Source organism: Podarcis filfolensis (genome assembly GCF_964270895.1).
Source record: "Podarcis filfolensis genome assembly, chromosome: 2".
In the NCBI taxonomy this organism is placed as follows: Eukaryota; Metazoa; Chordata; class Lepidosauria; order Squamata; family Lacertidae; genus Podarcis; species Podarcis filfolensis.
In genome coordinates, this window is record NC_139605.1 from 42,157,311 (window position 1) to 42,184,544 (window position 27,234).

Below are 27,234 nucleotides of genomic sequence, written 5' to 3' on the forward strand. Positions count from 1 at the left end.
GATCAAATAATTCACAGGACTTGAAATTAGAGATATAATGAAATTTTAAGAGAGATAAATATTATTATCCTGCAGCCTGCTACAGTCAGTCGTTGTGGAATGATTTATTTGGAGCCTTTACAGCTGGGCTGGTTGCCACTTGTAACATCTTGGTTGAGTACACTTCCTGAACCTCTGGACCAAAAGGAGTATCAAGAACTTTTTGAAGATCTCTTTAATTGGATAGTACCACCAGCATTAAGAATGCGTCAGAAAAAATGCAAAGTAGGTTGTTCTAAAAAAAAATAGTTTAGTATGTCTATTGTTAAGTACGTGGGTTGGGTCTACAGGTTTTTTTTGTTTGTTAAAGGTTGATAGGAGTTAAGAGTTGATAGGAGATGGTAATGCTAACCCTCAGCTTCAAGAGTTCTCACTGTGACAGGCAGGGATCCTCCCAGCAAAGATACTCGTGGAGGAATCTGTTTTCCCTCAGTGATTCCTTTCCACAGTCTTTGTCTGGAATAAATCCCTATCCCCATTAAGGCTCAGGCAGTGATGGAGTGATTGATAAGGCATCCCTTGAGACCAAATTGAATTTCCTCCTTTGGTTCTCTTAACTGTACAGTGGTACCTCGCAAGACGAAATTAATTCGTTCCGCGAGTCTTTCCGTCTTGCGAGTTTTTCGTCTTGCGAAGCACGGTCAAGTCGCAACTGCACCTCTTCAAGCGGTTTTAAGAAAAAGGAAACAAACTCGCAAGACGTTTTCGTCTTGCGAAGCAAGCCCATAGGGAAATTTGTTTTGCGAAGCAACTCAAAAAACGAAAAACTCTTTCGTCTTGCGAGTTTTTCGTCTTCCGAGGCATTCGTCTTGCGAGGTACCACTGTATTAAGTTAGTTTAAAGATCTTACCTTTTAGAAGGGTACTGGCTGGTACCTCTCTGAAGTGGATCCTAACTAATCCAAAAAGAAAATTGAAGTGTAGGTGGGTTCCCACGAGGCAAGACACAGCGATAACAGCAAGAACCTTTATTGAACTACATACTGTAACTGGGAAACAGGGGCAAAGCAACTGCTTATATACATTCCTGAAAACCACTGAATACATAACAAAAATAGTAAACACAGTTTGCAGGCAAAGAAACAGAAAGTAGAAGCATGGAGTCTAGCTAAAGCCTAGACAAGAGAAAGAAAGAATCCACTGTTGATGGGATTGGCGCAGGGTAAATAAAGAAATATTCAGTCTTACCATAATGAAATCTATTGTAAAACATGTTAACTGAAGCGAAGGAATTAATGTTGAACCAAGACAACACCAGTTGGTTTGCTGTAGTATTTTTAGTAAGTATTTTGTGATCTTTATCAAGTCTATACGGAACACACACACAAATATTAATCAGTACACATTTTAAAAACAAAAGATTATTGACTGAAATGTTCTATAACTGATTAAGTTCATAAGGCATTCATATATATATATATATATATATATATATATATATATATATATATATCTTTTACTTTTATAGGAGCTGGTTCCCACCAGCAATAGCAATAATGTGGTTTCTCTCATTCGGCTTATTGAAATGTTGCTTAGTGACGCAGTGGAGAAGGAGCCTACCAGTCCACACATCCGCAAATGGATTATGGTTGGTCTGATGTTTTTATCTTTTCACTTCTTTGAGCAAACTTTTGAGATATTTCACCCCACTTGAATTGAATCCATATTTAGTAGCGTAGCTGGGGTGGGTGTGTGCGCCCCTGATAGCACTTACCTTGGAGGTGGCACACTAGAGCCCAAGGTCACATGGAAGTCCAGGTGCCCCAGAGCCCGGCACACTGCTCCCAAAAGCAGTGCGGCCTGGGGCTGGGCTTGCAGCGCTCTGGGCTGCTGTATCTCTCCCAGTCACCAGAGGGCAGCCAAGAAAGACTCAACTGGTACCCACCTACTACCTCCCCCTCAGCTGCCCTCCAGCTGAAGGGCGCACCACCAAGAACATGGCGGCTCGGGCTCCAGCCCCACACTGCTTTTGCAAGCAGTGCTAGTGCACACACTGCTTCCCCCTCAGCCGCCCTCCAGGTGGAGGGTGCTGGGACACAGTTCTGGCAGTGTGGCCTACCATCAGCTTGCTCTGGCCCCATGGGCGGTGTGCGCACCTGCCCCAGGCACCCCAGAGGCTTCCTATGCCACAGTCCATAATTGACATGAGTTATGTTTCTCTCACAAGATTCTCATGCTGGAGGAAGGAGTAGAGGTGTGTTTTGCTGATTCTGTCTCCTCTGCACACCCTGAAAAGCTGCTGCACCTGTGGACCTTCTGGAACAGCATATGGTCTGGTGCTTGGGGCTGCAGTGGGGAGGTAGAATCTGCAAAATTGCCTTCAGTTAGCAGGTTGCCTTCATTGGCTCTCAGGGCGTTCCACAAAGTGACAAGAACCCTTCTATTCACAGAAGGGCAAATCTAGATCCAGCCTGCAAGAGATTCTGAAATGGGTAGCTTATGGGTAAACAGACTTACAATTGCAGTCCCAATACGTTTATTAAGTAAGTCCCACTAAGTTCAATATCCAGAAAACTGGCTGGAGGATTGCATCCTCAAAAACTATTTCTGCTATAGATAAATAGTATAACTTTAAAGCCTTTCAAGTGAGATTTGCCGTGAATACATCATCGTCCTCATCATTTCTTTCTCTTCTTAAAAATGGAAGGGTTGTTTTGCTTTTGCCACGGTCTGGTCCATTGGTGGAACCTGTGATGGTGACGGTCGGGTTCTGTTTGACGCCTTTATGAGGGATATTATAGGAGGGAAGATGGACAAACATCCGATGCCTGCAGCTGTGGGGAAATGGGAGCATCCGTTTGAAGAGAGAGGCTTGGTGTATGATTTCATGTTTGAGGTATGGAAAAATTTTTATAATTATTAACAGATATTTGAATTTCTTAAATATTTCATTAGGAATGAATAGCTGTTGAAAGCCATAGAATTTGAAAACATGAAGCTGCATTATACACCTATATATGGTACATCCACAAAAGCTTTGCCTTCAAATATGGGCATAGCCAGGATTTACTTTAGGGGGGGCAGGCTATGTTTGTGGGGGGAACAGAACTGATTTATCTGCAATGCAATTGGTCAGTTAAGTATTTTTATTCATTTATTTGATCGGGGGGGGGGGGAGCTGCCCCCCCAGCTTTGCCCATGCCTTCAAATGGCTTTGCATTACCTGGGAACTGCATGACACATACAGTTGGAAATACTGTATGGTATCAGTACATTCCCACTGTTTGCATTAAAAGCAGTTAGATGAAGGCTCATGGATTTGATACATGGGCCTCTTGATCTGCACTTTCCTTAACACTGAAATATGTATGTATGTTTATGTTTATATATAAACAGGACTGCATAATAGAAGCAAGGTTGCTGAATTATGTGCCTGAATAATTACTGCTGTGTTGTATATGTGTTAAATAAACCTAATAAATTGCTAAAATATCGCTTACATTTATTTTTAAATAGATATTTTGCAAAAAGGGCTAGAAGTACATTGCTGCTGGCGCCTCCTACAAGAAACCCAATGAGACAGGAGAGAAACAAAAGAAAACTCTGTTCCTCTTCTTTCCCTTCCTCCTTGTTTTTGTAATATGCAATAATGAGGAATGGCTACAAATAGAGTGTGGAGACAATAGATGTACCTTTCCCTTTTTGTTTTGTAACACAAAAAGCCTTAATAAAAACTTTTTTAAAAAAAAGTCAGCTTGCAAGGCGGAGGCTTTATCTTCTTTTCTTCCTTTTCTCTGCAGAGATAAGAAAGGAAAGGTTTTTGGAAGTAGCACAAGCACTAGTTTGCTGCTTCTTGCAAAAACTGAAGAGAACGAGACTTCTCATCCTTTTCTTCACAGAGAAAAAAGGGTATTTCCTCCTTCCAACTGGGTTTTTGCAAGGAAGCTGCAGTGAGGCCAAAGCTCAGTTTGAATAAGTGAAAACACATTTTTTTTCCTCTTTGGGGAAGGAGGAATTTATTATTTATTAATTCATTGCATTTGTATCCCACCCTTTTTCCTCCATAGAGCTCAAGTTCTGCTCCCCATTTTACCCTCACAGCAACCCTGCAAGGTAGGTTAGGCTGTGAGAGTAAGTGTCTGGCCCAAGCTCACCTAGGGAGTTTCATGTGGATTTGAACCCTAGTCTCTCCCAGCTCCTAGTCCAACACTCCAACTAATACACCACTGTGCTTTATGTCAAGTAAGGCTTTTTATATAAACACAGCTGTGCACACCATATGTAGAAGGAGCAAGAAAGAGAGTGAGCTTATTGAGCCCCAGTACTAAATATTATTACTTGTTAGGAAATTCAAAAATATATTGCAATTTACCCTAAATATGTAGCAAATTATATTTTTTAAAAAATTAATTTTTATTAAATTTTCCACTATAACAATCCAATCAAATCACATTAAATATTCCAAATTATACATATACATGTAAAATAATCTGAATATTCTGCCAAATTATAAATTTTTAATAGGACTTCCCATGCTTCAAGTTCGGAGGGTACAATGTTATACGTCTATAATGCTGATAATTTTGAAACCATTGCTTTGAGATTCAATTAAATGTTTTAAAACAAGTAAATGCTACCCGACCGCACCCCCATCCATCTCCCCTCCCTCCACCCCCCTTTCTTTTTTTCTTTCTTTTTTCTTCTCTCCCTAATGCCTCATCAAATGAAATGGATTTGTAAAAATGTTACATGGAAGAAAAAAATACGAGGCATTACACTTACACTGTAAAACAAGAAAACCCTTAATAAAATATTTAAAAAAAAAAAGCGGAAGAAAGTGTAAAAAACAACAACAACTAAATGCTAAAAGCATCAAGTTCTAGTGAAACAATTTTGAATATATTTTAACCGTACCGTATCATTTGCAAAACTTTATTTCTGCGTTTCTTCTTAGATGAAAGGCAAGGGCCGTTGGATGCATTGGAATGAAGCCATTAAAAGTATCAATTATAATGATAAAAATCTTAAGGTTCAAGACATTATAGTCCCAACAATGGACACAGTGAGATATACCTATTTGATGGAATTGTGCATTAAATATGGAAAGTAAGAAAAATTGCTTCCTATAATAGTGAAAATGTTTTCATTGTTCATGAGATCATACTATTCTAATAATGTTATTAATACTCCAAGAAATACTCTAAGAAATAAAACCCCCAGAAAAACAATCCTCTTAGATTTGTGTCCAGCTGGGGTTTTTGTGTGCTCCTTAAGTTTCCAGAATAATAAATTGGGGGGTTAATTCTGAGAATTGTCATCAAGAAGTAGGGTGCTAAGATTCTTTGAATTGTTCCCAACTGCACTTTTTAGTATGTATATTCCAGCTCAAAGCCATGGCTCTTGCCCAAGATCTATGTGAAAAGTTTCCCATTTGCTGAAATAAATGGTATAGATGCACACAGCACGCAGTTGAAGCTAACTGATTGTTTCATATTTAACCCCAGTTTAATGTTGGGGCTTAAATGCACTGATCCATCTTATTCAAGCTGTGCAGACTACTTGGGATCCCTGCTGATACACACACACACACACACACACACACACACCAGACAAATTGGGCCATTATAAGAATTAAGATGTGGAATAATTGGATGGCTCAAACTGGACTTTGAAAAACAGTAAAAAAAAGAAGTGCTAGATGAATATGTTTGTGAAGAGTTTCATGATTTGTTTGCCGCCACCAAAAAGGCCCTCTACCTGACCTCCAAAGTGGAAGTATCCAGGTTCATTTGAGGGAAAAGCAGCCCTTTCGATACCACTGTTTATGGCTTTAAAGGTAAACTATCACTTTGCATTGTGTCTCAAAAGTAAGTGACACTAGTTAAGAGTTTAGAAACATTAATCTACACTAGTCTGGTCTTAGAAATATTCTTTATAATTTTATAATTCTCAGTTATAAACTCTGAAATACTTATTGTTCATATAAAAAAACTTGAGTTGTGAATAAAATTACGGGGACCAACTCTGTAATATAATTCAGGAATTGTAGCTAAGAGTCTTTTGCCTAACGTATACTTCTACATCCCATTTTATTTATAGTTGTTCTCTTACATTTCCGTGATTTTAGTTATATATTTATGCAAACAGAAAAATGTGATATGTTTATAAATCGCTGTAAAAATGCTACCATCAACAGTCTTTATTTGTTGAGAATTTCCAAGCATTATGTTTAATTTCCAAACAATATGTCTACACTAATGAGAAACTAATACAAGTATATGAATTTCTTTCCAAGACCGCTGCTTTTTGTGGGACCAACAGGTACTGGAAAATCTGTATATGTGAAGGACAAGCTAATGAACCATGTAGAAAAGAATCTCTACTTTCCATTCTTTGTTAATTTTTCTGCTCGAACCAGTGCCAACCAGACTCAGGTTGGTAAAAATAAACAGCAGACTGCTTTTGATGCAAATGGGCCCTCAGGCAGTTTACAACTGCATATTTCATTATATAATAAAATTGTAAGGCTGTTGTCATGCTGCAGTTTGTATGGCTGTCAGCATGCGGCCATGGCAACTCCTCTGTGACAACAGACCAGCAGGCAGACGAGCTAGCAAGCATGGTTGGGGAGTAGGTGAATGCAGTCAATATAAATTAATAGAATAAACTTACCTTTAGACACACCTGTATTTATTATAGAATACATGCTAGAATTTGATGGATTGGCTCCAGAGAAAAGCATGGATAACAAGCTGGCAGAAGCTGATTTTCCTGCTCCCTTCTCTCTCCAATAGATCCCACAATATTCCCCTGAGGGTTGCTGAATAGGGTGGGAGGATGAACAAACTTCTGCGAGTGGGAGGCAGTAAAAAAGTCGGCTTTCACCAACCCCATTATGCACACTTCCCTCTGGAAACAACATTAACTGTTCTTTTGAATGAGCTGGTTTTAATCCTTAAGAAATATGTTATGCTTTTGAATTTTAGAACATTATTATGGCCAGGCTCGACAAGAGACGGAAAGGAATATTTGGCCCACCTATGGGAAAGAAGTGTATAATCTTTGTGGATGACATGAATATGCCTGCATTAGAACAGTATGGAGCACAGCCTCCTATTGAACTTCTGAGACAGTTTTTTGACCACGGCATCTGGTAACTATTCAGACTAAATTATTTTTATGTACATAGTTAAAAGAAAAGTGTAATTTTTATAGTTTGCTTTTATGTAATGCATTTGTAAACTAGATTTGTGAACATTGGCCAAAACTTTATAAGTCCGAGACTACTGATATTCAGAGTGTCCATCTCTAATTTTCATCTTCATCTAAGTTTCTTTTGTTGTTTTTGCTGAAATTAGTCATAAAAATAAAGGAGGTATCTTATGTTGATGTAATGTGTTCATATAATTATTGCTGCAGAATACAAACTCCATGATACTATACATGAGAGATTTCCAAGTGCAGAAGTACTGTTCCATGTATAATTGTCTGATGATCATACTTCTATTTCTTTTGAAGGTATGACCTAAAAGATACAAATAAAATTGTATTAGTTGAAATACAGTTGATGGCTGCCATGGGTCCACCAGGTGGTGGAAGGAATCCAGTCACACCTCGTTTTCTGAGACACTTCAACATTTGCACGATTAATACCTTTAGTGATGAAACAATGGTCCGGATTTTCTCTACTGTTGTATCTTTCTACCTCAGAGCAAATGAATTTATCCCAGAATACTTCACAGTTGGAAACCAAATTGTCAGTGGCACTATGGAGGTACAATGCCAATATATACACTACATTTCTGGTTTACCTGCACAGGCAGAATATATAGGTGACTTCCAGCTGGGTCAGAGGGTCTCAAAGGCATATCAGTTCTGAAAGGCACGTAGCTGTTTTTTTTTTTAAAGAAAGGCACATGAAAAGGCTTTTGAAATTAAGATTTCAGAGGGCAGTTCAGACATCTCTGTGTATGTCTGCACATGCACATTCAATTAAAACTCCTTTTCTTGACTCAAAGTGCTTTTTACTGTTACAGATTAATTAGACTAACTATGGACTAACCATTTAGGATGAAAGGTATATATATCTGCCTATTCTGGCTAGTTTCCAAGGGGGAATAGTTTCTAATGCTACTTTCTTCTTTAGTTTGTTCTTCATGTTTCTGCTGCCAGTGGATGGATCGCAAGACAGTCTGACCTCTCTAGGAAGGGAATGCCAATGTCTGAAAGCAACTGCTGAGAATCCCTTCTCCTCCCCACCCCCCAAATCTGCCTGTGAGGGTGGAGGGAATGAGAGAATGGCCTACCCAGAATATCTCAGAACCTGGGCAGGTTCATATGGGAGAATGTAGTCCATCAGATAGCCTAGCATTAAGCCATTATGATGACTGCTTACCTTCTATAGTTCAATCTGCAATACTGATATTGTTCAATTTAATGCCATGTAGTATTATTCAGTTCTTCATATATTATACACAGCTATAGAGGCTCCAGTACTGATATTTCGGCTGTTTTCTGACTTCACTCTTATAGCACTTTAAGGATGTGTCGGCATAGAGGATATTCAGGAATCTGATGCTCTGTAGTTATTCAGCATCCAGTCCTCTGTGGTCCTTCCCTTTCATTGTAGCTCATTTATGGCCAGTGTGGACATTGTCTCAAGGGCAGAGCAACAACAATGCAGTTTTTCTTTTAGATTCTGCATTCACAGGGAAATATTCTACATGTACTAAACCAAGAGTGCAAGAAACATCTGTGTGCCCTAAGTATGAAAAGTATTTAAGTACAAAACTTAATTTAAATAGTTTTGTTATTTTTTCTTTCAATCTTCAAGGTATATAAGAAGGCCATGGACAACCTGTTACCAACACCCGCCAAATCCCATTATACATTCAATCTGCGTGACTTTGCACGAGTTATCCTAGGCTGCTTGCTCATCAAGAAGGATTCAGTTGTAAACAAGCATACAATGGTGCGTCTTTTTGTACATGAAGTATTTCGAGTATTTTATGACCGCCTTGTGGATGACACTGATAGAGCTTGGCTGTTCAAACTAATGAAGGATATTGTGAAAGAACATTTCAAAGAATCATTTGATGCAGTGTTTTCACATCTGAGACAAGGAAATGCACCAGTGAGTATTCATATTGTTCATTACAAGATGATCACTCTCTTTTTCTCTCCCATATTCATGTGTATTTCTGCCTGACTAGTTTTATTGGAACCAAAGCAAAACCATACCACCTTGTATCATTCCATGTGCAAAAAGCAATCTTGTCTGTTGGGGATTAGGAAAACATTGATATTATTTATGTACATATAGATACATAAAGTATCTCAATTGCTGTAAATAAGTCTAGCAATTCAAGATGCAACACTTGATAAGTAATGCTGACTAACAGACGGACACACTACTGAGCTGACATGCATTTGTCACAGATATAGTCAAGACACTGTGCCGTTGTCATAGCAACTGGCTCGGCTGAGCTTGCACCTGTGATTAGTTCACCCATGAGGTGATTTATGCTATTGAAGGAAATTAACTCCTGCTCATGTCCAGTTATTTCAACAACACACACACACAACACACAACAATTATAAAATAATAGACATTTTGTTAGACACAAATAAATAAGTAGATAAATATATTTATTTGAGACCATATGTGTCCCGTATATTTATATTACGAAAACATCACAGCTGGGTTGCCTGTGCCCATGGGGCCAGATGCAAAATGCCAATGACTGAAACAGCAAATATATATAATTGTATAATGTTAAGTTAACAAAACAAAACAAAAAAATGAAAAGAGGAATAACTTCTATTGTGAATGTATATATTTAAATTGTACATAGAATTGTCAGACAATTGTCTTACAATTTGATACAGTTACTGAGGACCCAAATGGGTTGGGTTACGACTCCCATCCTGTGACGAAGGCAGGAGAGCAATGAACTCTGGGAGGGAGGCTCAGTCCCCTTCAGTTTTTTCTCTCCTGTCTGACGGATCAGGTCCTTTTCTCCCGGCTCTCTCTGATCTTCTCTGTCAGCTAAGTGTTTTTACCTTTAACAGTACTTCATTTCTACTCCTTTTTGGTTCCCTCCTATATCCTTTCACTTTATAGTATTGTGTGCGTGTCCGTTTTCAAACTTTCCTCGTTTCTTTTCTTATCTCCGCTCAGGAAAAACAACAACAAAGAAACAAACCTTTCTCTCTTAGGTTTTACTTTCACTTTCCTTCCCATTCCCTTGCTTCCTCTAATTGACTGCAGACAAGGTTTTATTATTATTTTTATTTCGGATCCCTAATGTGCCATCGGTTTTTTCTCTCCAAAGTGACTGTTGGCCTCCGCAACCGTCCTCTGCCATCACTGGCTCCTTAGCAACAGTTGCCACCACATTCCAATTGGATTACAGTGGTACCTCAGTTTACATATGCTTCAGGTTACAGACTCCGCTAACCCAGAAATATTACCTCGAGTTAAGAACTTTGCTTCAGGATGAGAACAGAAATCATGCTCCAGCGGCGCAGCAGCAGCAGGAGGCCCCATTAGCTAAAGTGGTACCTCAGGTTAAGAACAGTTTCAGGTTAAGAACAGACCTCCGGAACGAATTAAGTACTTAACCCGAGGTACCACTGTACAATTTCTCTCTCTCTCTCTCTCCTGTGGATAGCATTCATGCACTCCAACTGAGGATTGGAAGTGTGTTTTAATCCACAAAAACTTATGCCACAATAAATGTTTTAGTTTCTAAAAGGCACCACAAGATCCTATGTTATAACGGGGCCTTTATTACCTTCTTAAAATAGGTTGTTAAGACATTTAGGCTTGCTTATTTGTTTATTGCATTTGTATCCTATCTTTTTCTCCAAGGCACCCACGGTGGCTTGCATAGTTATTTCCCTACTCATTTAAGCTCCACAACAACCCTGTGAGGTAGGTTAGGCTGAGTGGCAGTGACTGGCCCAAGGTCACCCAATAAGCTTCATGGCTGAGTGGGGATTTGAACCCTGGCCTCCCAGGCCCAAGTCTGACACTCTAACTGCTATGCCATAGACTATATGCGATTTATTTTCTGCCAATAGGTAACTGAGGAAGATATGAGAAATCTGTTGTTTGGAGACTACATGAATCCAGATCTTGAAGGAGATGAAAGACTTTATTTTGAAATTCCAAGTGTACAAATGTTTAGTGATGTTGTGGATTTGTGTTTGGATGAATATAACCAAACTCATAAAACAAGAATGAACCTAGTAATTTTCAGGTGCATACCTTTATTTATTTATAATGATTTATGTGGTACTTTGTCTTAGGGTTTGTATGGATTATTTCTCTTTAGAACTGTGGTATCTGGGGCTGCTTCTGAGGGTGCTTCCAGACAGAATTTTACTTAAGATGATCCACTTAATCAAATGACTTGTTGATTCTCACCAACTATTTGTACAATCTGCTGAAACATGTCAGCTGTTTCAAAAAGGCCACAGCTGGTGGTATACACATGCATTACCATGAAAAGTTTTAGTAAATATCCTCTCAAATATCCACAGTGTGTAAAAGACTGTTTGCTTTAAATTTAAATGCACCTACTCCTACAATTTATAAGGTGGCAGCACTCTTTCATGATCTGGCCAAAAAGTCTAAATCCAGAGTAGTAGTACAGTGGTGCCTCGCAAGACGAAATTAATTCGTTCCGCGAATTTTTTCGTCTAGCGAATTTTTCGTCTTGCGAAGCACGAAATCCCATAGGAATGCATTGAAAATCAATTAATGCGTTCCTATGGTCAAAAAAAGTCCAAACAAAGCCAAATTTGGTACAACAAGAGTTTATTAAGTGCTCTTTAAAGTCACACATACTGTAAAGAGCATTTCAAAATTCAAACCCATAAATTTTTTTTAAAACAGCAGAGTGGCCCAATGGTCACAGAAAATCATAAAAATGCAGAAAAAAATACACAAGCTTCCAGATTCTTGCAAACCCCTCCCCAACTGTTCCCCCAGCCACCCAGCACACTGAAATTCAAATCCAGAATTTTTTTAAAAAAACAGCAGAGTGGCCCAATGGTCACAAAAAAATCATTAAAATGCAGGAAAAAACACACAAGCTTCCAGATTCTTGCAAACCCCTCCCCAACACCAAGTCCTTGAATTGCAAACACCCCAACCCAAAATCCAAAACCCCCCAAAAAAGTTTTAAAAGCTTAACTTGCCAAGTGGCTGCAAAAGAAGTTTTGGAAAAGCTTCAAAAATCACCAAAGTCTTTAAAAACCTCAAAAAAGGCTGCTATGTACACTGCGTTCTATGAGTTGCTCCTCGAAGTCAAGTCGCAACTGTATTAACAGTGTTAAGAAAAAGGAAACAAACTTGCAAGACGTTTTCATCTTGCGAAGCAAGCCCATAGGGAAATTCGTCTTGCGAAGCAGCTCAGAAAACGGAAAACCCTTTCGTCTAGCGAGTTTTCCGTCTTGCGAGGCATTCGTCTTGCGAGGTACCACTGTAGTAGTAACAACAACAACAACAGCAACAAAAACAGCAACTTATTACTTATACCCTACCCATCTGGCTGGGTTTCCCCAGCCACTCTAGCAGCTTCCAACGGGGGATTAAAAATACATTAAAGCATCGGTCATTAAAAACTTCCCTAAACAAGGCTGCCTTCAGATGTCTTCTAAACGTCAGATAGTAGAGAGTGAGTAGTGAAACTCCCTTCCATGCTCCCTAAGGTCATATAGTCTGAATCGGATAGCCCAGTGAAATAAAATAAGTCCATGCCATCTTTCAAATCCAGACAGAAAAGTTGTTGAGTTTTTTGAGTTTTTTTAATTTTTGCCCAAACTTTTAAGGAAATTTGCACTTCCGACATAGAAGTCAGATTTTCCTGGACATAAAGGTGATTTCCTCCTGGACAATAATAAATACTTAGCTAACTGAGATTCTGCCCCCTCCCCCCCAACATAAATCCTAGCTATGCCCATGAACTATAGTGAAGTGTTAGTGCTGCCCACTTAAGCCAAGGTGAGGGATTATCCAAAGAGAGAGAGAAATGAGAATACCCTCTGGGAGTCTGTATAACTATAAGCACTAGATTTGTGATCTTTGTTTTTAATAATGATGTATATATATTTTTTGTGATAGGTATGTGCTAGAACATTTGTCTCGGATATGCCGTGTGCTCAAGCAGTCAGGAGGTAATGCCTTACTTGTTGGAATGGGAGGAAGTGGGCGTCAGTCCATGACTCGTTTAGCTACATCTATGGCAAAAATGAATATATTCCAACCAGAGATCTCTAAGAGCTACGGAATGAACGAGTGGAGGGACGATCTGAAGGTAAAGGTTTATATATGTTGGCGTTAGGCTGGAATCAGTAAGCTTTATATTGCTCAATGCTATTTTATTTATTGGATGCAAACTGTAACTTTACAAGTTGGGAGCCTAGGAAAACTCACAGGAAGATGCAGTCTCCCTTTCTACCCAAAGTGATTTCTAGCAGGAAGAATGAATTGGTTGTGGGGAAATAGTGGTGGTGGACTCCAATCTGAGCAGTACAGTGTGAGGAGTGGAGTTTACATGCCTGTTCCCTATGTTGTATCACTAGTCCCGAACCTGAGTGCTATTAAAAGGGGATTAAATGCAAGAGCAACTTGCTCCAGCAACTCCTGTCCTGAACAGAACAGTAAAGGGCAGCTTTTATGAATTAAACTTTTTAAAGCCAGGTAGTTAAAAACCATTCATAACTATGAACTTTTGCTTGAAGGGAATAAACCTCCCCACAGCTCTTGCTCTTCCTCTGGCAAGTAGCTGGGTGTCCTTTCCCTTCAAAAGACAACTGATTCTTGCAGCAGAGAAGAGGACCAGCCACCACCATCAGAAGACAACTGATTCTTGCAGCAGAGAAGAGGACCAGCCACCACCATCAGAAGATTTACCAATCAACTTCTCATTTCACTGTTCTGTTTTTTACACAAATCAAACATTTCTGTACATCTAGCATAGACATACGCAACACATTTCATTAGGATGTGCACCCAGGAATATTTTTTTTAATGCAAGCATTTATTGAATACATTTAAGTACATTTATTGTACTTAAATATTTGTTGTTGCTTTTAGAGTCTTTTGAGGAGTGCCGGCGTGAAGGGCTTGAAGACTGTATTTCTGATCACAGACACACAAATTAAGGAAGAAGGATTTTTAGAAGATGTTGATAGTGTGCTAAACACTGGAGAAGTCCCCAACCTTTTTGCAGCTGATGAAAAGCAAGAAGTTATGGAGGTGCTATGATGAGAAATGCATAATTTATTACTTCTCGTAAAGTATAATGTTACAATTAAAATAAACATTGCTTTAAAAAAATATGTAAACCTACTGCTTAGAATTCAGTTCAAACTATTAATTTCAATGGATCTTTTTAAAGAAGGACTTGGCTGAGTACAACCATCTGCTTTGCTAACACAAGTAGCTGATTATTTTTAATTGCTATGTGCTATTTCCCTTTTAAAGATTAAGCATTAAAGAGGAATATTTCTTATGCTCATAATGAGGTCATTACATCTGATTAGGAGCTCTTATAAACTAGTTTAACAGGCATGATTTTCTTGCATATTAACAAAGATTGCTGATATCTAACTCGCAACTAGAAATATAATTTCTTTGTCTTATCCTGCATAGATTATACTACTTATTTTTTATTACTTTTCAGAATCATGTTTTAGAATTTTTGTAATTCTTTTTGGTACATTTATTGTCCTTTAGGGTGTTCGTTCAGTAGCCCAGGCAGGCAGTAAGCATGAAGAGCTCAGTCCCTTGGCTTTATTTGCTTTCTTTGTGAACCGCTGCAAAGACAATTTGCATGTTGTGGTAGCCTTCAGCCCAATTGGTGATGCTTTTCGCAACCGACTGAGACAGTTCCCATCTCTCATCAACTGCTGTACTATTGACTGGTTCCAGGTACTTAAACTATGTACTGAGACTTCAATATAGCTTCCTCAATATAGTCTGGCCTATAGAAGCTTGCTTTCGCCTCTCTTACATGTTCTCTCACGTTGCAAGAATTACGTATGCCTCCTCCCATAGAGAGTAATCCAGCTTTGTAAGTACCATGTACATCTGTTACCAGGTCACAGTGAATTGGTGGGAACTTGTGCTATAAATGTAAGGTTGCTTTTGTAAAAGCAAAAAACTAAAAACTCCCTCCACAGCAAATTGTCTCAAAGCACACTGGTTTGTATTATAAAGTGTGCCATTCACAGGCAATCTGACATTCAGCTCTGGGGATCTTTTGCTGTTGAGAGTTGGATTACTCCAGAGTTTGGCACCCCAAGAGTTAACATAGACAACAGAGATAAATCAGAAGTAAATCTGATTACATCAAAAGGGAATTAGCACGTTTACGAAAAATCTTAAAATCAATAAACAGCATGCTTATAGTAGGCCAAGTTTAGAAGAGGTTAAAACCTATGTAAGAGTTCTTCTTAACATATGCCTGGAAATACACAGAAGAAGCTAGGATGCAGTCAGGAAAAGGCAGTGAGGGATGTTGGTTGAAGGGGTAAGATAGTACTAGAAACAGAAGATTTGTGTTGACTACTGCAGCTTGTTTGTCAGGGGAATAAGAAATCCAGAAAGTAGAATGCAGACATTGACTTGCAGGAAAATAATATGAACCATTCCTCCTTTCCCAAACTGCTAGCAGCAGATTTCATGAAGAACTGCTGATGGGGACATACTCAAATATGCTGTGCTATGCTTAATAATGAAGAGAATATCACAAGTAGTGTTTCTATTCTTATGTTTTCCAGCCATGGCCTGAAGATGCTCTTGAGCGTGTGGCTATTAAATTTTTGGAAAGGCTTGAGCTCACAGACAATGAACGTCAGGAAGCTGTTCCCATCTGTAAACACTTCCATACTTCCGTGTTGTCCCTTTCTGAAAGGTGGTCTTTTAAAAATACATTCATAAAGCAAGCTGTTGTAAATAAAAGCGGGGAGGGAGGGAAATACTAGAAGGGTAGAGAAAAGTCTTTTTATGACTCTGATCAATAACATTAAAATAACAATGCTAAACAAAATTAAAATTTAGTACAGAAATAAACAAAATATTTTAGAAGTAACGCTTGAACGCATTATGTAAGCCAGCTTTAGATTATCTCATTTATATGACTTGAATTTACCCAGAGTAAATAGACTATGCGTAGCAAGAGCCTCATCCTCAACTCAGGATCAAATTAGAAGCATGAGGTGTGTGAATGGGATCTCTTGCATTATTTTTTTAAGCAAAGAGATGGAGAGATTCAGATAAAGATTATGATGCTGGAGTGTTGCCTCCCTCCTCCCCATATTCCTGATTTAGATCTCAGCCTCTCTTACACACACACACAATATTTGTGTATTTTCCTCTGCATTGCAAATCTCAGCTTCATAGGGGGATAAATCAGGTAAATGTTTGCTTCTCCCATGCACCACCTCAGGTAGGAATGGAGAATAAATTAAAAAACAACAACACAAGATTCTGTTCACAGATCATCCATGTCATATCTAGATTGACCCTTAGCTAAACTAATGGAATAGGTTTTGCTAGTGAGTCATTTTGTTATAGCTTTCCCAGATTGTCTTCGTACAACAGTCTCACCATCCTTATTCAAAACTGAAAATAATATTCACCTCACTAGTAATAAATAGCAGGAGATAGGCTTAGAAGAAGAAGCCGATTGTCTGAAAAAGCATTTAGTATCATAGGCTTGCAAAGTTTGACAAATGTTCAGATAATATCAGATGCTCAATGAAACAAATGGATCCTTCTGTTTTAATACCTGGTAGAGTGAAATATTTCTTTCTCATTCCACAGATTTTTGAATCAATTGGGACGACATAATTATGTTACTCCTACCTCCTATCTTGAACTTATTGCTTCCTTCCAACAACTTTTAACTCAGAACCGAGATAATGTCATGAAAGCAAAGAAAAGATATACTAATGGCTTAGATAAACTAGCTTTCGCTGAATCTCAGGTATGTCCATTGTAACTAAGGTTGCTTACCCATTCTTGGTTTTCATGTAGAGTGAAGCTGTGATTTGTTCAAGTATTGGCATAAGCTCAACACATCATCACCCTAGTTACTATGTCCTTGCAGCTTTTCAGCTGCACTGGGCAACAGCCAAACCATACCATATTATTTATCTGATGCTGGTCAGAAACACTGATACTATTCTCTGCAGTGTAGTCCAGAATCCCAACTATCCAGAAGGGTGGTGAGGAGATGTGGGTGGGGCACTGCAGCTTCCCAGGCTTCTCAAAACAGATTGTTGCTCATGCTTAACAAGAGCAAGAAGGAAGGGGTGAGGTTCAGGAAGTGTGGTATGGTGCAACCATAGTTGCACTAAAACAAACCACAACTTAGAGAAAACACAGCAGGTAGCCTGGTTTGTTTTGCCCTTTGTTTTCATTCATTTGTTTCTGTGTGCTCTGTGTTTCACTCCTAAAACTTGTTGACTGTGTTGAAATTAGTTTTATTCTATCTTTAGAGCATATTATATTCTGTACTCTCTTCTTTTTTTGGTAACTGTTTGGATATTTAAATGTAAACAAGTCTAAAAATCTTTCAAATGAATGAATCAATCATGTTGTCTTATAATACTTTGCTTATGGCACTATCCAATGTTTGTTCAGAGGTAAGGCCCATTGCGTTCAGTGGGACTTCCCCCTAAGTAAGTATTTCTTAATGACACATTTAAATGCTTCATTTATCTTTCCCCCCATTTGCCATACTTTAAAACAACTCATGGAAAATTGCTCTTCATTTTAGGTTGGTGAAATGAAGCAAGAATTAGTTGATTTGCAGCCTAAGTTGGAGCAGGCTAAAGTGGACAATGCCAATATGATGAAGGTAACGTTTCTGTTCCTAAAGATGTATCAATGCTGCAGTGCACACAGTGCTCTAAATGATGCTGGTGTAGCTTGGGGGTGGTGGGGTTTGAGAATTCAAAGGGTGTATAATTATGATCTGTTTTACTTTTCTTTGGTTATTAATATGAAAATTGGGAAATTCGTGGAATGGAATTTGGGTCGACTTTAGAAAAAGGTTTGTGTATTGAGGTACAAATATTGATGTCTGTAAGTTAAAATTGGTTTTTCTTTTTTTTTTTTTTTAAATGAATTAAATATTAAAAGGTTAAAAATTGGGGATAGGAACTTGTTGAACAAACAATTTGAATTGGAATACAAGAAGGGGAGGTGTGGGGAAGTCTGGGAAATATGGTAATGAAAATATGGAATTGTAAATTTCATGTGTTTTAAATTTTTTTTTCTTTTTTGCATTTTTTTTGTTCTTTTTGATTTTTTTTGTATTGAATTTGAAAAATCTTAATAAATATTTCATAAAAATAAATAAATGATGCTGGTGTAGCTTAACTGGGCATCTAACAAAGGGCAGCTGGGGAATGTCCAGTTTGCTTTATTTCAGGCCAGTTGCAATCCAGTATGCTATTTGTTAATTAACAGGTTAGGTCTAGATTTCTACACACACATGCACTTTTATTGAAATATCAGCTGCGGCCCTTTTTGTAATAATTTCACTCTACCACACTGCACCTCAGGGAAGGTGTAACTACAAAGTGTGCCTCTAGCTGTATTATATCAGCTGATTGGAATCGGGGCTTAGAATCTTATGTAAAGTTCTCCTTTATAACATCAATTCATCTTTTCTAAAATAATAGCTTTTCTGAATAAATTAACAAAGAAATCTGATGGAGCTCTACAGGACTATTCTACTACATGGAACATTTCATGTCTTCTTTCTTTAGATAATTGAGAAAGAATCTGCAGAAGTTGAAGCAAAAAGCAAAACTGTAAAAATAGATGAAGAGCTTGCTACAGAAAAAGCAACAGAAGCCACAGCACTGAAGAATGAATGTGAAAGTGATCTTGCAGAGGCCATTCCAGCCCTAGAGGCAGCATTGTCTGCACTTGATACACTGAAGGCAAGTTAAATAAATAGAATAAGAACATGACCTGGAATTATTTTGATATGGATGAATTGAAGGGGAGGTCCCAAAGCTTAGCAGTAGAGTACATACTTTGCATGTAGAAGGTCCCATTTTCATTCCCTGACATTCTAAGTTCAAGGATCAGGTAGCCTGTGATTGGAAAAACCTCTCCCTAAAGCCCTGGGGAGCCATGGCCAGTCAGAGTCAAACTGCAGGTTATGTTAATCACTAGGTTTGCCCTCAAATACAATATTTTGTTCTCCCCCACATAATCAGCATGAAGCGTCCATTCTTGTTCAGGACACTGGTGTGTGGGATAGGGGACTTTAACCCTTTGGTCCCTGCTGTCCGGATCAGACATTTCCATCCAGGCCTGTTATTTGCATGATGGTGGTGGTGATGGGGAAGTTCCTATCGGAGTGAATGGGGCATTTCCCCATACAAGTCATGGTGATTAATGTATCAGCAATTTGTAGAGTTAACTTCTTGTAAAGGGTTCAGCTTAGCTTTACTCTTTTGCCTGCTCGTATTTTAATATATGAAGATAAAAATGAATTAATTGGACCATGGATTTCTAAAGATTCCAGCTGCTATATGTTGACATAAATAAGTCACATAAATGTTATGTGTTGACTTATCATATTATTAGATAAATCCTAGATATAGGTGAAAAATTCAACATGAAGACTGATTTTGTTTTAATATATCATGTTTTAAGGCATTCTATACTGTAATAGAAGTCAACAATCTATTTCATTCTAGCCTTCAGATATTACAATTGTGAAATCAATGAAGAATCCACCATCTGGTGTTAAACTTGTTATGGCTGCCATCTGTGTCATGAAGGACATAAAACCTGAAAAAGTTGCAGATCCTTCAGGGATTGGAGGAAAGGTAAAAAAGCTGACAGTAGAACAACAAATATCTAATTACAAAATTCCTAGGATGTACAAAGGGAATATTTTTGATCTTCAAGCATGGAAGTTTTACTTCCTCATGCAGGAAGCTTCAGCTTCCATCATACTGCTCAAAATCTCATGAAAAATGTGAATTACATTGTTAATTATTATCTGAATAGCTCTTTAGCATCTTTTGTATTTTCTTATTTTCTTTTGTGTTGAAATATTTTACATACTGCTTTAACTTTCTTTTAAAGATTTTAGACTACTGGGGACCTAGCAAAAAACTTTTGGGTGACATGAATTTCTTAAGAGATCTGAGAGAGTATGACAAGGATAACATTCCAGTAAGTTTCGTATGTATGTTCTTATTTGCTAGAGTCAGTGTGAAAGTGGTTTCCTTCCTTCCAATTTTCTTTTTTTATAACAATTTTTATTAATTTTTCAGTTTATACATCTCAAAATAAACATTTTACATAATACCATGTAACACTTGACTTCCCTTCTTCCCCTTTCATAGTTCATTTTACTTATCCTTACTGCATATTTTACTATAGCCAATCTAATTGTTTCTCCTTTACCATACTGTTGAATTTATCTAAATGCTACCAGCATTTAATTGTACACAATTATTTTCTAAATATTCAGCAAAAAAATTACACTCCTCTTTGAATAAAGATTCTTCTTGCTCTCTTACTCTATAAGTTAAACATACTTCCTTACTAGGGATCTCGCTCACTTTCCATCTTTGGGCTGCTAAAATTTGAGCCGCCGTGGTTGCATACATAAAAAATGTGGTAAACAGTGGGTCTTCCTGGGGAAACAGCAGGGCAACTAAAAAAGCTCTTGGGAAACATGGGACAAGCAGAAGTGTGGCTGTACATGTACACCATTAGTGCATGCATTAGCAGAAATTGAATTACTGGATCCTAAATATAAATTTATAATCAACTTTATGTAATGTATTTTTCATATAGGTATCTGTGATGCAGAAGATTCGTGCTGAATATCTAACTAATCCTGAGTTTGATCCCCCTAAAGTGGCCAAAGCATCCTCAGCAGCGGAAGGTTTATGTAAATGGATTATGGCAATGGAAGTTTATGACAGAGTAGCAAAGGTATGATTATTTACCTTAATTTATCCTCTAGTATACTCACATATACACCTGATGTATACTGCATCTAAATATAGTGGTTACCAGCCATGGATAGGCTTATCCTCAGTGATTTGTCTTATCCTTTTCAAGTCATAGTGTACTAACCCTAGAATGGGCTGAAAGTGTCTGAAAGATTCTACTACTGAGCAGTGGCGGAGCGTAAAGAAACGCTGCCCAGGGCAGGATGCACCCCTGGGAGGGGTGTGGTGCAGAAGGAGCACCCTGCGGCTCTCCTTGCAAAACAGTGCAGGGGGTACACTTGCATGCCACAGTTAGGAGAGTGAATGGCAGCATAGCCAGCCACCCACCCTCCTCTCTCCATTGGGTGGGTCTCTCTGCTCCTCAGGTCAGGCTTGACCCATGGATTGAGGTGCTGCAGCTGGGCACCTCGCATGCCTGCAGCCTCTCTTCCCCTGGGTCAGGGTGGATCTGGGGTGGAGCTGTCACAGCTGGCGGCTTCTCTCCACTATGGTAGAGCTTTGTGCAACACAGCTCAGCCAAGGAGAGAGGCGGCAGCTCTCTGCCACCAACTCTCCATTCCACCCTGGGTCAGACGTGACCTGGGAACAGAGCTGAAGCAGAGCTGCGTCTGGGCATAAGGAAGCTTTCTGGGCAGCTCCCTCACACGCTGGAGTCTGTTGTGGGGGATGCCTGGTCGTGCCCCGTCCAGAAAATGCACCCAGACCAAAGTGCCACCCCCCAGCCCGCCCACTACACTTCTGCCACTGAGGGTGAGTAGATCTCGGTCTTGCCAGTACCTGAACGGAAAGCTGGTTGGAAAGTTCATATATTCTCTGAGGGGAGGGATACAAAAGTGGCAAGTAGACAAATAGAAGGAAACAGCACACTGACCCCTGAACAGCAGCCAAAACCCCTTAAAATCCTGCATATGATTTTTTTGACCAGTATACATTTGCCATAATAGGCATCTGGGTGAAAAAGGCCCAAGGTGCATTATGCAATTAAAAAGTAAAATTGAATTTACTTCCAGTATAACCATAGTTTACAGAAAATTTAAATGCAGAAGCTAGCTAAAGAAGAAAACTTAATTATTTCTTAGGACATAAGTCTTAACCAAATGCCTGGTGCATGGAAGCAAGCAGTGTAACTCACTTACCTGAGAGTAAATCCCAGCCAGATACACCAATTTCATGTATTTTTCTAGATTCATTTAATATTACTTTATCACCCTTAGTAAAATTTAGTAAACTTTTATTAAATGTATCTAATAGGTGGTTGCTCCTAAGAAAGCCCGTTTAGCAGAAGCACAACAGTCGTTGGCACAAACAATGGCATTACTTAATCAGAAAAGAGCTGAACTTCAAGCGGTTGAAGACCGTTTGGAAGCATTGCAACAAACCTTTGTTGAGAAAACTGAAGAAAAAGCTCGCCTAGAATTTCAGGTGGACTTGTGTGCTAAAAAGCTGGAAAGAGCAGAAAAGCTCATTGGAGGACTTGGTGGAGAAAAATCAAGGTCAGATGAAAATACATTGTACCCATTCTAGCAAGAACTAGATTTAAGACGCACATGTTGTATAAAATAAATTATATTTAGTAGAATACACAAACATTTTAAAATGAAAAAGTTAGCTTACATAAGTAAAAAATGTCCCCAAACATTCTCTGTATTTCAATTGTTTAAATAACATACAACATGATTTTTAAATAAGATACAAATGCCATTTTTAATTCTTACAACAGCTCCCATGTAACTGGAATAAATGCTGATGAAATAGGCTATTCTTTTTTACCTAATTTAATATTGTGTTTTCCCCTAGGTGGTCTAATGCAGCAAATGACCTTCAAAACACATATGATAATTTGACAGGAGATGTCTTGATATCAGCGGGAGTGATAGCTTATCTGGGTGCTTTCACTTCTGGATTTCGACAAGAGTGTGCAAAAGATTGGAGCAAGCTATGTAAAGTAAGATTGTGTGAAACTAGTAGTTTTCATCCAGTGTGCCGTGGGACCCTGGGGTGCCTTGAATGATGGTCAGGATGCCGCAGACAGCACTGGCCTCTGTCCCTTTTTCATTCCCTCCCTTCCTCTGATGCCCTCTCACATCTCTGCCTCCCAAAGACTTGCACAGCTGTTTGTTGCAGCAGCCTTGGCTACAACCTCCCCAGGCGAATGATGCCTCTGGGGCTGGCCAGGGGGTGCTTTCCAGCCCCCTGTGGGGCAGTGCGAAGAGGCACCTCTCTTTGGGGCAGAGGGGCAGCTCATAGACCAGGAGTGGCAGCTGCGGCTACCCAGAGGACTCCCAAGGAGAGGGGAGAAGAGATGAGGCTGAGGGAAAACTCCACAAGGGAGGGTGTTCAAAAAAGGGTGAGAGGCTGCCAGTTCTTCAGGCAAGGGGTGACACAACTGGGCTCCTGAGCTCCACAGGGGTGCCGCAGAAAGAGTGTAGTTGGTTGAGGCAGCCATGGACCCATAAAAGTTGAAAACCTCTGTGTTAAAGTATTGCTCTTAATCTCCAGAACAAAGTCCTCTCCTAGTGCTGGCTCTTTCAGTAGAACTCATATCTACGTACAGGTCAGGGAACAGTGAAATGTATTTTGTTGATTATGGTGGGTGAGTTTCAAGTGTTTATGGGGATTTTTTAATTAATGGAATTAAATAATTATTTATGGCTCTGATAGTGTAGCACTATGGCAATTGTTACATTAGTGCAAACATTTCAGCTTGCCAGGTGGAATGTCCTCTCCCTCTCTTTCTTCCATGTACTATTTTGGGGGCTTTCCCAACACCCCCTGAGTCAATTTGGGTGTGGGGAGGTAGAGGTGATGGGGGGGGGGGAGTCCTATTGTGCTTGTAGAAGTCTATGAGCAGGCTTCTGCTAGCAGGACTTGTTAGTTGAATCTTGCCCTTTGAGTTGCATCCATTGCTAGTGCTGCTTTGAGTAGATCCATTAAAAAGAATGAACATGACTAATTTAGCTCCATTTATTTCAGAGGGTCTACTGTAAGAAGGACTAACATTGAATACAACATAATGGGACGCATGGCCTGATCCTTTGTCTCTCACTTTGCTTTCTTGTTGATTTAGTGTTATCTGAAATGTTTGGATATACTTTTGCTAGGAATGTGATTGACTTATCAACAGATGGAAACAATATAAATAACTGGAGGAAAAGTCAGCAGCTTTCAAGAATGTATGGCCAAGTTGTATGCAAGGATCCCCACTTCCTGGGCCACTCTTGTCAGTCCAGGGAAACACACTTGTGTAGGTTTCAGGCATTTTAATGTGGTTTTGTGGCCTTAGCCAAAAACAAAACAATCCCAACTCAAGAAATACCCTCTAAGTCAGAACTTATTAGCCAGAACATATTCTTAAAAGTTGGGTTGCATTCAGCTAATTCTCCATTCTTAGACGTCTCTTCAGTTCAGCGGGTGTTTCTGTGAATGGAATCTGGGAAGCCCATTTTTGCAGATTCTCTCTTCCGCAGCCTCCTGTGCCCCCCCCACAACTGCTCCAGTGTGGTTGGGGACCCTTTGAAACATGGTGGGAGGTGGTGCCAGGGAAGGCTGCAAGGGCATTTGTGAAAATTGCCCCTTTCCTTACCATTCAGAGAAGCCTCCACTGGAGCCAAGAGCCTACTATGCATAATTGGATATAACTCACTGTAGTGACTTGGAAAAATATTTTTGTGATTGCCTGCTGTGTCCTTTCCTCATTTACTGTCACCTGCCCTGCTAGAAACTGAGGTTCAGTGCAAGCCATTAACTGGTTTTATATAAATTGTTCATAAATACTTGATATTAAGGAAAAAATTATTTGTCTTTACAGGAGAAAAATATACCTTGTTCTGAGAGCTTCTCCCTGAGTAAAACACTTGGTGATCCAATAAAAATTAGAGCCTGGAATATTGCAGGTCTTCCAACAGATCAGTTTTCTATAGACAATGGTGTGATTGTCAACAACTCTAGACGTTGGTAGGTAATGCAAACCTATTATTTTGCTAAACTAAACTAAAATTAGCTTACTGCAGTAATATTTATACTTTCCATAACGCTGATTCAGATTTCTAATATTCTTTTTATGATGGCTAAAATTGTCCTCAAAATGATGTAAATATGTATTTGACGGCTTGTTGAGAATATAAAGTGTCAAGTACATAAAATAAAAATAATCATGACAGTCTGTATGCATAGAACATAGGAAGCTGCTTTACACTGAGTCAGACCATTGGCCCATCTTGCTCAGTATTTTATACAGCAAGGAGCCTGTGGTCTTTGCTATTGGAAAGTGCATGTCCAATGTATGGATGAGCTGCCAGTCAATTTTTGGACCAAGGAAGAGAGCAGGAGTAAGGAACTAATGATGGAGGGTCCTTGGGCATTTGCAGCAAAATTGATGAGGATGTGTTTGTGTATGTGTTGCAAAATATTGTTACAGTTAGGTAGCCGTGTTGGTCTGCCGTAGTCGAAACAAAATAAAACAATTCCTTCCAGTAGCACCTTAGAGACCAACTTAGTTTGTTATTGGTTTGAGCTTTTGTGTGCATGCACGCACACTTCTTCAGATACACTGAAACAGAAGTCACCAGTCCCTTATATATAGTGAGAGGGTGGGGAGGGGTATTACTCAGAAGGGTGGTGGGAATGGGTGATTGGCTGATAGGTGTGGTAGACCTGTTGACAACTGTTAACAACTGCAATTGGTCTTACAGGAAAAAGCAAGGGGTGAGATGGCTGAAAATAGCTTTATCATGTATAATGAGATAAGAATCCAGTGTCTCTATTCAGACCAGGTCTCTCCATGGTTTTAAGTTTGGTAATAAGTTGCAATTCAGCAACTTCTCTTTCCAGTCTATTTCTGAAATTCTTTTGTAATAAGACAGCTACTTTGAGATCTTGCATAGAATGTCCTGGGAGACTGAAGTGTTCTCCTACTGGTTTCTCTGTCTTGTGATTCCTGATGTCAGATTTATTGTGTTGATGAAATGAAACAAAATATGGGGGAAATATATTACGTCAAACTTCATGGGGTATCTGAAGAGAGAAGCTGACTTTGATCACATTCTCCTCAGCGATGATATATGTCGTAGAGAGGGTAAAAGCATTTGGTTTGCATTTCACTCAGTTTGCCTATGAATCAAAAAGGCAGAAAGGTGCATGTAGCAGCAAAGCAAGTTAAATTTTGATGCAGTAGGGGAAAGCCTGAAAAACTGCAGCTATTATTTTAGCTAGTAATTTAAAACAATTGTAGTCTTTGAAGGGGAAAAGAGTTACTGACTCAAATGCCAAATTAATTTCTGAGAATGAGAAAAAAATATATTGTAAAGGTGTACCCCAGTAGTCATAAACTAGTAAATCATTCAGATTATGAATCCAGAGATTCCAGTTATATAACCATACTGTGGATTCTATTGTAAAGTTCCCTTTGAGATCCAGTTCGAAAGCATACCACCACGAGTAGATAAATAGGTACCAATGCGGCAGGAAGGTAAATGGTGTTTCCGTGTGCTCTGGCACTCATTACGAAGTCCCATGCACCAGAAGAAGTTTAGTCGTGCTGGCCACATGACTCAGAAAAGCTGTCTGCAGACAAATGCTGGCTCCCTCGGCCTGAAAGCGGAGATGAGCGCCGCATCCCATAGTCAAATTCAACTGGACTTAATGGTTCAGAGGTCCTTTACCTTACCTTACTATTCTAATGTGTTTTTAAAAAGTAAATTGCTGTAGGCAGTAATTGATTATTAAGCATTCATTCTTTTAAAAAAATGAAAATCTGATATGTTGCAGGCCGTTAATGATTGATCCCCAGGGTCAAGCAAATAAATGGATAAAAAATTCTGAAAAAGAGAACAGGCTGAGTGTAATAAAATTCACAGACACAGACTACATGAGAATTCTAGAAAACTGCATTCAGTTTGGAACTCCACTTCTGCTTGAAAATGTTGGAGAAGAAATTGATCCTTCACTGGAGCCTCTGCTTCTTAAATCAACTTTTAAACAAGGTACAACAAATCATTATGATCTCCAAACTATACTGGAGTATTTAATGGATATTTCTTGTACACTTTATTGCATTGTGTAATACTTTTCTTTTTATTCCTTAAATACTGCTCCATAGCAACAGACGAAGGTAATACAAGAAAGCATGTTTGAGCTTAGATATTTATTTTATGAAATAGTCTGCATGCAGTGTCTTGTATAGTAATAGATTGAAATAGAAGAACCTTAATACTATTTTCTTTAAGATCGAGTTACCATATTG

At 38.9% G+C, this 27,234-nt stretch overlaps 1 protein-coding gene across 2 annotated transcripts in view; it reads left to right on the forward strand.

Moving 5' to 3' along the window:
• The window catches only part of DNAH12 (dynein axonemal heavy chain 12), a 92,018-nt gene that overhangs the window by 44,536 nt on the left and 20,248 nt on the right, over nucleotides 1-27,234 (forward strand). The window contains exons 34-56 of one of the 2 annotated variants that reach the window (XM_083602808.1): nucleotides 76-264; nucleotides 1,507-1,626; nucleotides 2,686-2,874; nucleotides 4,933-5,084; nucleotides 6,274-6,412; nucleotides 6,965-7,131; nucleotides 7,497-7,752; nucleotides 8,812-9,111; nucleotides 11,064-11,242; nucleotides 13,111-13,303; nucleotides 14,086-14,247; nucleotides 14,728-14,922; nucleotides 15,774-15,907; nucleotides 16,819-16,981; nucleotides 17,777-17,857; nucleotides 18,774-18,950; nucleotides 19,719-19,850; nucleotides 20,113-20,202; nucleotides 20,833-20,973; nucleotides 22,245-22,486; nucleotides 22,791-22,938; nucleotides 24,802-24,947; nucleotides 26,760-26,974. In XM_083602808.1, the coding sequence (XP_083458934.1) occupies nucleotides 76-264; nucleotides 1,507-1,626; nucleotides 2,686-2,874; nucleotides 4,933-5,084; nucleotides 6,274-6,412; nucleotides 6,965-7,131; nucleotides 7,497-7,752; nucleotides 8,812-9,111; nucleotides 11,064-11,242; nucleotides 13,111-13,303; nucleotides 14,086-14,247; nucleotides 14,728-14,922; nucleotides 15,774-15,907; nucleotides 16,819-16,981; nucleotides 17,777-17,857; nucleotides 18,774-18,950; nucleotides 19,719-19,850; nucleotides 20,113-20,202; nucleotides 20,833-20,973; nucleotides 22,245-22,486; nucleotides 22,791-22,938; nucleotides 24,802-24,947; nucleotides 26,760-26,974 (3,910 nt within the window). The remainder of the gene's footprint in view (nucleotides 1-75; nucleotides 265-1,506; nucleotides 1,627-2,685; nucleotides 2,875-4,932; nucleotides 5,085-6,273; nucleotides 6,413-6,964; nucleotides 7,132-7,496; nucleotides 7,753-8,811; nucleotides 9,112-11,063; nucleotides 11,243-13,110; nucleotides 13,304-14,085; nucleotides 14,248-14,727; nucleotides 14,923-15,773; nucleotides 15,908-16,818; nucleotides 16,982-17,776; nucleotides 17,858-18,773; nucleotides 18,951-19,718; nucleotides 19,851-20,112; nucleotides 20,203-20,832; nucleotides 20,974-22,244; nucleotides 22,487-22,790; nucleotides 22,939-24,801; nucleotides 24,948-26,759; nucleotides 26,975-27,234) is intronic. The other variant, XM_083602809.1, reaches the window with a different exon arrangement.